Genomic DNA, 12,458 nt, shown 5'->3' with positions numbered 1-12,458 from the left:
TGAACCTCGGTTACAAATTGTTGATAGTAGTTGGTAATTTGTATCCTTTCTGCCCGTGACAAGCAAGGCAGGGTCAACCGAGACATTCACGGTCACTGCGAGGGGACGTTGCCTTCGTTTCAACAACAAACAAACACATAAACTCAGTACACATGCAGAGAGAGAGATACTTATTTAGTGCAATCCATAATTGTGTTACGTGCAGAAGCTGCATAGATAGGGCGGCATAATTAATATATAGAGTGAGAGACAACAGGACAAAGCAGAGAAACATTAGCAGATTGAATAGTTTTACATCAGATATTTAGTAGCTGACAAAAAGGGAACGAAAGGCACCGACGAGACAGATCAATGTTTGCAGCCGTTCTCTTTCGTTTTGAAGGTTCCAGTTCGTTCCTTTTTAATCACGCAGAAAGTGTTCTTATTTGCCGGGTGCAAAGTGAAGAGGGTAGTAGTGGATGAATGGATAACAGGAATGCGATTTTAAACGAATTTCATCACCATCGGGCCCCACTACTGCTGGGTGTGGTGCCTGTGCTCAAACTATATCGTTGTACTGTTTGTGTACCACCCTATATCTCTATATTTATCGTTTTAGATGGTTACTGTACTAACTTATAGCCGGTTCCAGGTTGGGACACCGAATCGGTGTTGTAACGATTAAAGGCAAGAAACCAATTGTTCGTCCCACAAAGGAACAGATTTAGGGGCAACAGTGTTATGTTAGTTGTGGAGCTTAGTTTTACAAGCGTCTGAATAACCATAGTGCTGTCAACGGGGCCGATCTTTATGTGAAGTTGGAGAGAGCTATGATCTTTTCTTTTTAGTGTAATGCAGGTGAAACATTTATCTTTTACCACGATATACGAACACAAATCCGTTCGGATCCTTTATACACGATGCTTTGGAACAATCGGTTTGAGAATTTCTCATCGTTTTAGGGTGAAGATTCGGTGAGATGAAAGTAAAATGGAATTTTTAAGTATCGGTCTGATCCGTTTCTTCTTTCTTTTGCTACTCTCTTAACGAATGTTATCGAGGGGTTGTTCGTTACTGCAACCCGTCAAACTAGCAAATTGATCATTCGCTGGGTAGTACAATCAATGTAAAACACAAGGGACACCTCCCCGATGCGGAATCGCATGTTTACTTAAACCGAACCGGTTGCACAGAAGGCCAACGAGAGGAATGGTGTGCATGGGAGAACCATGCTTTTTTTTAAGTGGTGTCCGTCTTATGAATTGTTGCGCACTTCCTTGCGGGGAACAGTATTGCAAATTGTATTAACCGTTTTACTCTCGTACGTGATGCGTATGATTGCGTTCGATTTGCATGATATGTGCGGTGTGCAATCGATAAGAAAAAAAAAATCAAAACAAAATACAAAAATTAACATTAGCAGTGCAAAACACACAATTATATTCCACCTCATCGCGCAGCACGGCAATTAACTGGCTGGGCGATAATGATGATGTTTGTATTAGCGAATATGATACACGAAGCGGGAGAGAACCATAGCATAGTAAAATATTACACTACACCAGAAGAAACAAAACAGCAAAGTAATGATAATGCGAAACTTTAGAAATGATAGAAACCATTGGCGTGAAGGCGGGGAAAAACAGAAGACCGATGGTACTTCTTTTGCCAGTAACCCGTAAGCTAGTGAAGAAGCAAGGAACAAATAAAAAATAGGATAATTTTACGATGGACACGCTTGGAGGGGCGCACTACTAGCCTTAGTGCTCGCAAGCCCTTTGTTTTGGCGTTCGAAACAGATCGAGTGCAACCAACATTTGGAAAGGAATACACAAATAGAAGTTACTGATGAAATAGAATTTGCATAGCGGCGCGCATATACGCAATAAAGAAGAGCGAATATAAATAGCTGGCAATATTGTGATGGGTTGTGTGGAAAGTTTGCGGCTTCATATGAAAGAAATTGATGTGGCCAGTTGATAACGTGATGAAATGAAGCTACTAACACCAGTATGGCCATCGCAGTCAACAAGTCTGTCTAGATCGAGTCACGGTGGATCAGACCCAGCAACAAAATAGAGTCTCTCAGTTCTGAGAAAAGTTCATCGAACGGACCCAAGGATTTGTTGGGACTAACAGCATGATTAACATGGACGTTCAAAGAAGAATGTCCAGCCACCACAGTACCAAATCTTTTCCGTAAGTTACCCGACCTGTACGTGTACTTTGTCTTGCAGGCTGTAATTCCGACAGGACAGGATTCTTGACAGGACCGTATAAGGTCCCGACAGCGGCCTGACACAACCCAGAAAAGCCTACAAAGGAAAAAAAAACAGGACGATACTTTTACTCGTTTTTTGACCTTTTAAGTAATTTTCAAATTATTGCCACCATATTGAAAGTGATCTAAAACGGCAACACTTTTTAGTTTTAGTAATCACACTATAGTATTAAATACACAGCTGATTTGTGTTTGGAGTAAATCACTGTAAAATTAATAAAGGGAAAAGGACTTTTCCTCGACAATAAAGTTTCCTGCTGAATGTTGGAGGCGACGTTGAACTGGAAACAGAAAATATTGTCAAGAATCGCCCAAATGTTTTGTTTCAAATGCGTGTTCACCAACTGTCAGATACGAGTAGCGTATCTCTTTACCTTGGTAATATCCTATTTGGGAAAAAGTTGCGTGGGACATCTGAAGCAGGCAGAGCGGGAAAAATGCTGAGCGTGTGTTGATGTTTTGTTCGTTCCTTTGTGCAGTCGCGTGTAGTTTTCCTCGGAGGTACAAATTACAACTAATCGTCTGTTGTGTTGAGTTTTATTAAATATTCCCCGTGGAGGGCTAGATTTGAGCAACAAAACATTTCGCCGAAAAGTAAAATTAAGAACCGCCATACGTCAGCTCAATCTTGCGGCATTATTTGTTTGCGCTGTTTACGCGTGTACGTATCGGGTGCCAGGAGGATAATTCTAGAAGAAATCGTCTCACGTACTGAATTTGCGGACATTCCTGCGTGGGCACTGGTTTCTTGGCGGACGGATTCACAAACAACATTCAAGGAAAAGAACGATGGCCAAAGTGCACATCACCAATGTGGTGGTGCTGGATAATCCCAGCAACTTCCTGAACCCGTTCCAGTTCGAACTGACGTTTGAGTGTATCGAGGAGCTGAAGGAGGACCTCGAGTGGAAGATGATCTACGTCGGATCGGCCGAATCGGAAGAGTTCGATCAGGTGCTGGATACGATCTACGTTGGCCCGGTACCGGAGGGCCGGCATATATTCGTGTTCCAGGCGGACCCACCGAACGTGAGCCGAATCCCGGAGCAGGACGCCGTCGGCGTGACGGTGGTGCTGCTGACCTGCTCATACCGTGGGCAGGAGTTTGTACGCGTCGGGTACTTCATCAACAACGAGTATGCGGATGTGGAGATGCGCGAAAACCCACCACCGAAACCATTGTTCCACAAAATGACGCGCAACATACTGGCGTCGAAGCCGCGTGTCACTCGTTTTAAGATTAACTGGGACGATGCACCGGTGAACGGAGTAGCCGGTGGGCCATCCAACGGGATGATGGACGGCGAGGAGGCACCGTCGGACGAGATGGCCACCAATGGTGACAACAATGATCATGGGATGGACGGTGAATCGAACGGTGGTTCCTCACATCCGCCGGATCTGGTGCACGACGAGAATAGTATTGCCATGCCGGCGACCGAAATGCCCGAATTCAATGAAAACTCCAATTCGCTCGCTATGGAATGCTGAGCGGACGGTACTAATAGTTGTAATAGTAGTAGCGCTGGGTGAAATATCTCCAACATCTCATTTAACACGTTCATTCGCGTACATTTGCATTAGCGTTAGAATTTATAGTTAATGTAATTAATCTTTTTTGTTGCACTACTTCTTTGTTTGGTGCGCTATTTTTCGAGAAGAGAAATCCTTTTGGTTAGATGAGGGCAATCCGTACCAGTTTAGCTCAGGTTCCTACGGTCATTACAATCCAAATGAGGTTAAGTTCAATGGTTCAGTACGCGAGCTTTCACGCTCTTTCACACTAGTTTTGTTTTTCATCCTGCAATTGTTACGTTATCTGCTGATACTGTAGTAGGATCGAAGATTCTTTTCCGCAGGGACAGCGTTAGAACACGAAGGAAAAGGATTGTTCCGGAAAGGGAAAAACTATGTAAATAACGAAACAAAAACTCAAAAATTAAAATAGATAGCGTGGAAAAACAACAAAGAATCGCGGCTTACGTTGATCGATTTAAAATAAAATAAGCTCCTTTTGTAACAACATAAACGTGGTTTAGCTTGATATGAAGCAAGCGGTGCGAGACTGAAATCAACCTAGTTACCACTAAATTTTCGTTGTAATCCGAAAAATATTTCTACCAGGAATGGAACTAAAGACACAACCTCTTTTTTCGTTGCTTGTTTTTTCTTCTCCATAGAGTTCGTACGATTTTGGTCCATAACTAGAGATGAGCCTTATTCTGTTGACCGGAATGCCTGGTGGGTAACGATCGGGTCATGTTGCAAGTAAGACTAAACTCATTCATCCCATGGTCCCATTCCATGTGGTCTATTCGCAGGAGTTGGTAAAACGACCATTATGCGTAAGCTGAGTGTTGAGTTGCGCAAACAAAACGTTCCCATTGCCGGTTTCTACACGGAAGAAGTTCGCGACCCAAAATCGGGTGACCGGATCGGGTTCGATGTGGTGACATTTGCTGGGCAACGATCGTCACTGGCACGAACAACCTCGAGCCATTCCAACAATCCTACCGTTGGGCGTTATTCGGTGTGGATCGACGAGTTCGAGCGTCTTGCAATTCCTGCCCTCGACGAAAGACGCTCCGCGAAGATGCTAACGAATGGAATACTGCTGCTAGATGAGATAGGACGAATGGAGCTAAAATCACGAACTTTTCAAGCGCTAATGGATGCGATCGTGAAGGAAGTGAACGCCGGAAAGTTACGTTTCGTTGCCACTGTACCACTAAAGTCAACCGGAATTGACGTAATTGAACGGCTCAAGGGAATCAATGGCTGCCAGATGTTCCACGTGAAACCATCCAATCGGGATGACATTTATGGCGACATTAAGAACGCTGTGATGCGTTTAACTTCATCCTAAATGAACATAACACCATGATTTACCGATATTTCCGTGAGTGGATTGCGTGTATTTCGTATAAATTAAAAACTTAAACATATTGGCCTTGGCAGGATCGGGAAGCCGCCATTCCGAAATGGGCAACATCTTACGCAAAACAACAACAAAAAAAGACTCGCCGCTATGCTGCGCACCACCCTCAACGAACGTAAAGCAAATATCTGATTCTATACAATAGCTAATTTCGGTGCGTGGGTTCGTTCTTTCCTATTTCTGTACCATTTGCCAGGTAGCTCGATTCCAGCGGCCAGCCACCCGGATCGGATGTGAGCTCCCGAGGAAAGGGATTCCCAGTTGGCTAGCAACTGTCGCGGGTCGAACGCTTCCGTACCCGTTTCGAGGTGGACGCACGTTCCATCTCGATGAATTTGTCCGATCGAGCCGTCCAGAACGCGCCTTGCCGATCACTTATCTCCTGTTCGTTCACACACTGGAAACCTTCATTCGGTGGCAACAGCATGCTCCAGGTGCGATCGGCCGTATTTAGCTTCGCTATCGTGGACAAAATTTCTCGGATCTCTTCGGCCGGCAGCTGCGTTATCGCTACCAGCCGGTGCCGTTCGAGCTTATCACATTTCGTAAAGCGGAACATAATGTAGTCGCGTGCCTTGCGCATCTGTTCCGCCGCAACACCATTCGTGCCGGATACGCTACCGTCCGGGTAGATGTACTCGGATTGGACGACCCAATTACCTCGTATCAGCCAACCGACCTGGGGCAACAATCGACGCACCTTCTCCGGTGCCAACGTTCGATCCGGCAGCAGGTCGAGTATTTGTTGCGACGTAATTACTTTCGCTGTGGGTGATTGGAAATAAGGAAAATAATGGTTAATGGTTACAACTTTGGGACAAATAATGTCCCCTCCTTTTTTGTTCTTACCATCGGTGAGAATAACTTTTAGTTGTTCCTGTAATGTGAGCTGCTTCAGTTTGTGCATACAAACGACCTGGCTGGGCAGAAGGGAATCTATGTTTCGGTCCGTCTTCTCCTTGCTGATTAACATATCCATGTACTCCACCGGTTTCACGTTCAGCGCCGCATTATCCGCCTCCAGTCGTCCGCTTCCACTAGAGCTGGCACCACCGACCAACTTCTGTCTCTCCAGTTCCGCCGTAGCGGAAGACTTCTCGTGCCAAAACGTTTCACACCACGGTTCTTCTGCTTCCATCTTAGAGAGATAGTTGAAGGATTTCTCACGCGCCTTGCGCACCTTTTCATTTTCCAACCGTGCAAACTTGACGGTCACTTGCGTCAGTTCCTCATCCTCTGCAGCACCGTCCGCATCCTGTTCGGCCTTCTGTTCCGCCTTTGTGCGCTTGTCTTGCTTGTCAAAGTAGGAGAACAACTGCCGCATCAATACGATACCCTTGAGCGGAGTCGCGTGCATCTCCCCGTCCTGGATGACGCACACCAAGTACCGGCTCACATCCTCGATCGGTTTCGTGCTCAGAAACGATTGCTTATCCATAGTTCCGCTGCGGAACGTTAGCTTTTGAGCTTTGTCCCGCTGCTTCCCATCGGCGGCCAGTGCAAATTGTTCCCCCTTGAAGGCATCATAGTTTTTCGATGATGTGTTTAGCGCATAGTCTACCTTTATCTGTATAAGAAAAGTTTAACATTAAGCAATGTTTGAATTTCGCTGATATTCCTTTCGCATTACCTGTTGATTGATGGGTTTCACGCAACAATTCACCACCCGGCCGTCATCGAACGTTGCAGTCGCGGACTTTAGCGGATACTGAAGGAGGTACAAGTTCTCCGCTAGCGCTTTCGACAGATGTACAGGGATCTACAATACACAAGCGAGAAGATGCAAACTTTATAATTTTGAACAAAATATACCCAAAACACTTACCTCCTCCACGACGGGATCATCTTCATCTTCCATTCTGTTTGCTACTAATGTCTACCACGAGGAAGAAGCCGAGCCCTATCAGCACATTGAATATCTGCACCGATCGTTATGGTCTTCGCTCTTTCAGTCGTGGACGTTACTACGCTACCTGTTCATGGTAAATGCAATAATCTGCCTATGAAACGGAGTGCGATAAGCGACGCTGGACGATTTTATTCAGTAATTGTTTGATAAAAATACGGCCTCAGAACGCTTGCATTTCACCTCCGGTAACAACACGTTGACATATCGGACTGACAGCGTGAATGACATCGAAGTTACCAAGGTTAGTCGATGAGCGCTTCAATGGAATAATCTCGGGTTCAAACTGTCTGGGGGTTGGCTGCATATGGCAATGAGGTTCAATTCTTGGGCTTGAAAATTAGATCACTTTCATTTCAAACCCCGCAGTGAAAAGACTGTGTTTGAGTTCTTTTGTTTTGCAATTTTCACAAATTGCTGGATAATTTAGGTATTTATTCCCATGTGTTATAAAGCTGTAAAATTATTTCGTTTGAAATTATGTGTAGCGAATCTGTTCACGCTTTACCATTGTTACCATTGTCCAGGTAATGAAAAAAAAAAATTAAAAACGTAAACAAACCATTCAATCGTGCAGCAGCCGCACGTAAACAAAGTGTCCTGATGGCAACTTCCTCGATCAGCCGCAAACCATGGAAGAAAAACTTATACGAAAACGCCGATTACGCGGACAATTATACGGATCCGTCGTTCCTGAAGGATATGCAAACGAACCGGAATCTGAAAACTTACTCGCCCATGGAAGCATTCGCCGGTGCTACAAGACTCAGTCAGCAGATCTCGGTGGTGACGGTATTTCTGGTCATTTTCCACCATCTGTACCTAGAACGTATTGGAGCGAAGGTGCTCTTTGCTCAATCGGCTGTCGGAACTATCCTGGGATACTTTGTCTACGCTGGGCGTGAAATACAGCTGGCCAAGTTTGTGGAAGACTCGAAAACAGCAGCAGCAGTACTCGTGTTTGGATTCATCTTTTCACCACTGCTCCATACGCTCACCAACAGCATCAGCACGGACACAATCTTCTCGATGACGTTCTTCGTGCTGGTGCTACATTTAATCTTCTTCGATTACGGTGTATCGGCGGCCTTCGTTTCTAAGGCAATCTCGCTAAACGCTGCCATTTTCGGTTCCATATGTCTAGCCTCACGGCTATCCTCCGCACTGCACGCGTTCGTTCTGCTCGAAGTGGCCGCCGTATTTTTCGCGCTAGGTCCATTTTTGGTGCAGAAATTGTATAGCGTGCAATTCCTGGTGCTTTCCATAGCAGTGTGCTGCTATTTCCTACAATCTATCTCCCATATTATTCTGTACACGTACATCAGCACGTTAGCGTTTGTAAATCTGTTCTGTCCGTGGCTTTTTGTGCGGTTACAAAGGTACAAAAACAACATTAATGGTCCATGGGATGAAGCCATAGTTGTAGAGGAATCTGCATCTTAGAAGGTAATTCCTTAGAACGGTTCATAAAGACATAATACTAGTCGATCTACTGAATGGATCCAAGGATGTAAAGCAAAGATAGAATAAACCACGGATCAATGATTCTTACAGACACGTTTTATTCGTTAATTATCATTCTAAACCTTCACAGATGGTTCAACTTCCCTTCGCATTCAAGCGTTGTTGTGCGTTTTGTTTGTTTTTCGTCTGCTTTCTTCTTTGAACGTGTAGTTGCCTTTCTGAAACTGTGCAAATCTCTCCCGACAAGTGGTTAGCTTTATGCATTGCTCTCCGTAAGTTGCTGTTAACTCTTGATGGGCATCGTTTACACTTTTCTTCATGTTGAACAGCAGTATCAGAACCTCGTGTAAATGTCTGTCGCTCGGTACGATGCCACTCATTGCTAAAGTGCCTCCAAAACCCCGGATGAAAACGAAGGACTTGATGGATGCAATTTAATTGGGAATAGATTTTCGGATGAGCAATATAGATGTGAGTCCGACGCGTGTGTTTTCCGTTTGACTGCTATTGCCGGAATGAATTGCAATGCATGCAAACAGATTGCAGGGTTGAGCAACTGTTTTCTCCCGTGCTGGCATTTCGAGGATCATGTGGCATAACATTTATTTGACAGCTAGGAAAAGGCGGGAAAACGCACATGGCAGCCCGAAGTCGTGATTGAAATTCAAATTCAAAACACGTGTTGAACAAAAGCAGCTTTCACAGCATTATAAAATCTCAATAATCCAATAGAAATAAACAATAAACATCACCATGGTGACATCATCATACTGTCATTTTGTTTAATTTTTTATTTTCTTTTATTTGAATTATCGTTTGTTCTCATTATTTCATCGAATTGCGCCACTTTTACATAATAGTTTCCCGTTTGCTCTCTTGCCCGCTCTCTTCTCAAACTCTTCCAACGCAACTAACTGCCCTGCTGCCTTAGTGTTGTTTTGTTTTTACTTTCGGTTTGATTGCTTGCTGAAAAACATGCTGGAGTGCTCGTTATGTTATGTTTCGTGTTATGTTTGTCTTTTCCTTTTGCTTCAAAGTTTTATCCCTAGCTTTGAATGTGAATGGGATGTTTTTGTTTTTGCTCTTTATAAACGCGTCCCGAAGCACTATTGGGTAGAGAATCAAAAATAGTACTGAATGTTGTCAATGTAGTTATTTGCTTGTTAAACAAACGAAATGAAACAACTTTTTCTCTAATAAATTTACAACATTCACTTGACTTTTTGATACAACTTTGCGGTGCGTTTGCGACACTTTCAAAATTTTCTGTGTACTGTTTCGCAATTTTGCAGAGTTCTTCACCGTCGTCTATCGGTTGATGCTTTTGAATGGGTATTTGTTTTGTTACCAATCATCTCGTCCTCTCTATTTCGGCTATCATACAATACGTTGGAAAGTGCTCGAAAATGTGTGTGTGTTATGCTGGTGAATAATTTATATTTACTCTGCCGTAATTGCAATATCCGTTAAATATGTATCGCAAAATTGTTGTATTGTGTACAATATAAATATCTATTTTTTGTTGCGATTTTTTTAATTTCTCGGTTGTGTACCGGCAAGGATACACATTGAAACAGTGAAAGAAAAAGGGAAAGAGAGCGAGAGAGAGAGAGAGAATAAAAATTCTCCCAGCTATAGTTGTAGTGAACTGTAAGTTAATTGAGTTTGAATGCTCTCTACTACTGTAGTATTCCTTCGCTTGCCGAGAAGGAATGAATGGTGATAAATAAAGATGAAAACAATTGTTACACCATTGGCCAAAACTGCGGACAAATTGAATGTTAACGGCTTGTTTGTGTTTGTACATTTGCTGAAAGATGAGTTTAGATATTTCGTACTTCAAGATTGGACTCCAACGGTTCTCTTCGTGCTGATGTATGAATGTTTTTCCTATTTCCTCGTTCTGGTTTTCGTTGGCCCGTTTTGATCCGACTGGGATCGGGAGCACAGGCCGCAAGCGAGAGATGAAGATGAGTTTTCCTATCTTACAGTGGGTATGTGTGTCGCTTCGCTTTCTTCTAGAGATATTCATAAACGGAGACACAAATTTGCCTAAACGCTCAAACTTGGTTTTAAATCGTAATTTTGACTTTGCTGTGCCCAGTTTGCATAACATTTATTCCGCTCTGCCAGCAAGTAGATTGAATTTGGATGCAGCTTTTTTCCGTTTCGTAGCAATTCATTTCAAAATGTTTTATTTTATACAACTTTTTGTTTTGTGTTTGTTTGTGTTTTTTTTGGAAAACTAGGACATTGGTAGACCGCGCTCGTTTTTTGTTTGTTTGTTGATTTCCTTCTTTGTTTTTTGCTTGTTTGCACTTGCCTTCTCTTTAACGCCTCGGACCCGAAAGCGTAAAAAACTTCTTTCATTGTTTGGTATGCGTTCGATGAAGTAAGCAATGAATGCACATGACGATGATGATGAACGAAATTCATTTACATGCAAACCAATTAAACCGAATGGTGGAATGGAGCCGAAACTGATGGTATCTTTCTTTTCTTCAAGAATGTAAACTTAAACGACACCCATACAGTAAATAATAACCTTTTTCTTTTTCTGTTTATTTGCCTCAAGTGTAGATTAAACTCATGTTTTATATATTTGTAGAGTAATAAAAAACAAAATAAAATAAAACCACGACGGTACAACTAAGTAACATTTTGTCATTTGACTACGCTAGAACCTGCCACACCCAAAAACCGAACAGTCGTAAAGTAAACGAATAAAAGTACATACGATAACATCACTATTTAGCTGCTGCCATCTTAAAAATTGACTAGAACAGGACTCGAGCGGGAGAGCAAGAGAGAGAGAGAGAGAGAGAGAAAGAGAGAAGGGAGTGAACTGAAATGGCGCCATATTTCGCTTGGCTAGTGCGAATGAACCATGGGGCGATTAAAACAATGCGAATGAACAGGGAAGAAAAGCGAATGCTGTGCCACCATTAAGCTGTCAAAATGACCTTGTCAGATACTAATGTTGGTAGTAGTGATTACAATGAAGGTTGTTGTTGGTAGTGAGAAGGGTTACATTGAGAACGTTGTACGTGCAGAATGACCGTCCAGATTCTATTGGTAGCGAACGGTGTTAAAGAATAACAAACTGTAGAAATAGTTGCAGTAGTAGTAGTAATAGTAGTAGTTTGCAATTAGTGTATTACTAGTAACAGTGATACGAGTTTATGGGTTGTAGTATTACCAAACTGAGCGTTGTCAACGTTGCCGTTTTTGAAAAGGGGTTTGTTTGGCGAGCATAATAATGGTGGCCGTCACACTCGTTTCCGATTCGGGTGATGATTACGTGTGCATGATATCCTAACTTCCTAGTCGTAACGATAGAGACTTAGCATTGTACACGTTCTTACACAATTACGTTTCTCTATGTATATGTATATCTATACGTAAGTATATATATAAGAGTATAATTTAATGTAACATTTTTATTAATTATCTATTTTTTGCTAACACATCCGCGCTACTGGCCGGCTTGCCCTTCGTACGGTCTCTCAAACATTTTCCTTTACCATGCTGCTTGTGTAGTGGTTTATTTCCGCTCTCTTGCTGTCATTTTGTGTGTTTCTTTTCCATTTCTTCCTGCTTTTGTATGCACTAGTATGTATTTATGTTTTCTTTTACCTCCTCGTCCCTTTGTTACCAAATCATTATGCGATTGCAATTTGTGCTACAGACGTCGTCGTGTGTATGTTTGTGTGTGTCCTTTACTACATATGTTTTGTTTGGTTGTTTGTTTGTTTGTTTGGTTTCTTTATATTCGGTTTGCTCCTTTGTCGTTTCGGTAATTGTATATATGTATATATCTATATAATGTAATGTCTTCATATAGAAAATATTTTAAAAAGCACGTGTTTCAATTTTCCTTTGTTTTAATA

At 42.6% G+C, this 12,458-nt stretch overlaps 4 protein-coding genes across 4 annotated transcripts; 3 read left to right on the top strand and 1 right to left on the bottom strand.

Moving 5' to 3' along the window:
- The first annotated feature begins 2,680 nt into the window (after positions 1 to 2,680).
- Positions 2,681 to 4,306, top strand: LOC128303524 (histone chaperone asf1). Its single transcript, XM_053040507.1, has one exon. The coding sequence runs from the start codon at positions 3,050 to 3,052 to the stop codon at positions 3,749 to 3,751; it is 702 nt and encodes a 233-aa protein (XP_052896467.1). The 5' UTR covers positions 2,681 to 3,049; the 3' UTR covers positions 3,752 to 4,306.
- On the top strand, positions 2,700 to 5,154 carry LOC128303525 (nucleoside-triphosphatase THEP1). The gene is made up of 3 exons (XM_053040508.1): positions 2,700 to 2,761; positions 4,441 to 4,501; positions 4,582 to 5,154. Exons 2-3 carry the CDS (start codon positions 4,471 to 4,473, stop codon positions 5,124 to 5,126), a joined length of 576 nt encoding a protein of 191 aa, XP_052896468.1. The 5' UTR covers positions 2,700 to 2,761; positions 4,441 to 4,470; the 3' UTR covers positions 5,127 to 5,154.
- LOC128303523 (DNA-directed RNA polymerase III subunit RPC5) lies at positions 5,145 to 7,303 on the bottom strand. Its single transcript, XM_053040506.1, has 4 exons — positions 7,024 to 7,303; positions 6,829 to 6,957; positions 6,048 to 6,765; positions 5,145 to 5,963 (listed from the first exon to the last, which is right to left on the bottom strand). Exons 1-4 carry the CDS (start codon positions 7,054 to 7,056, stop codon positions 5,464 to 5,466), a joined length of 1,380 nt encoding a protein of 459 aa, XP_052896466.1. The 5' UTR covers positions 7,057 to 7,303; the 3' UTR covers positions 5,145 to 5,463.
- Positions 7,304 to 7,672: 369 nt separating this feature from the next.
- LOC128304027 (phosphatidylinositol N-acetylglucosaminyltransferase subunit C) lies at positions 7,673 to 8,646 on the top strand. The gene has a single exon (XM_053041148.1). It carries the CDS (start codon positions 7,708 to 7,710, stop codon positions 8,545 to 8,547), a length of 840 nt encoding a protein of 279 aa, XP_052897108.1. The 5' UTR covers positions 7,673 to 7,707; the 3' UTR covers positions 8,548 to 8,646.
- Positions 8,647 to 12,458: the final 3,812 nt, after the last annotated feature.

The sequence above is a fragment of the Anopheles moucheti genome, chromosome 3 (assembly GCF_943734755.1).
Source record: "Anopheles moucheti chromosome 3, idAnoMoucSN_F20_07, whole genome shotgun sequence".
NCBI classification, from domain to species: domain Eukaryota; kingdom Metazoa; phylum Arthropoda; class Insecta; order Diptera; family Culicidae; genus Anopheles; species Anopheles moucheti.
The sequence above is the reverse complement of the archived record's forward strand: the minus strand, read 5'-3'. Positions and strand labels throughout refer to the sequence as shown.

Coding starts and splice junctions, on each gene's coding strand:
- LOC128304027 (XM_053041148.1), top strand. CDS start 7,708: ATGGCAACTTCCTCGATCAGCCGCAAACCATGGAAGAAAAACTTATAC.
- LOC128303525 (XM_053040508.1), top strand. CDS start 4,471: ATGAGCCTTATTCTGTTGACCGGAATGCCTG. Junction 4,502..4,581: donor TCTGTTGACCGGAATGCCTG/GTGGGTAACGAT, acceptor GTCTATTCGCAG/GAGTTGGTAAAACGACCATT.
- LOC128303523 (XM_053040506.1), bottom strand. CDS start 7,056: ATGGAAGATGAAGATGATCCCGTCGTGGAGGAG. Junction 6,958..7,023: donor ATGATCCCGTCGTGGAGGAG/GTAAGTGTTTTG, acceptor TGTGTATTGTAG/ATCCCTGTACATCTGTCGAA. Junction 5,964..6,047: donor AAAAGTTATTCTCACCGATG/GTAAGAACAAAA, acceptor AATCACCCACAG/CGAAAGTAATTACGTCGCAA.
- LOC128303524 (XM_053040507.1), top strand. CDS start 3,050: ATGGCCAAAGTGCACATCACCAATGTGGTGGTGCTGGATAATCCCAGC.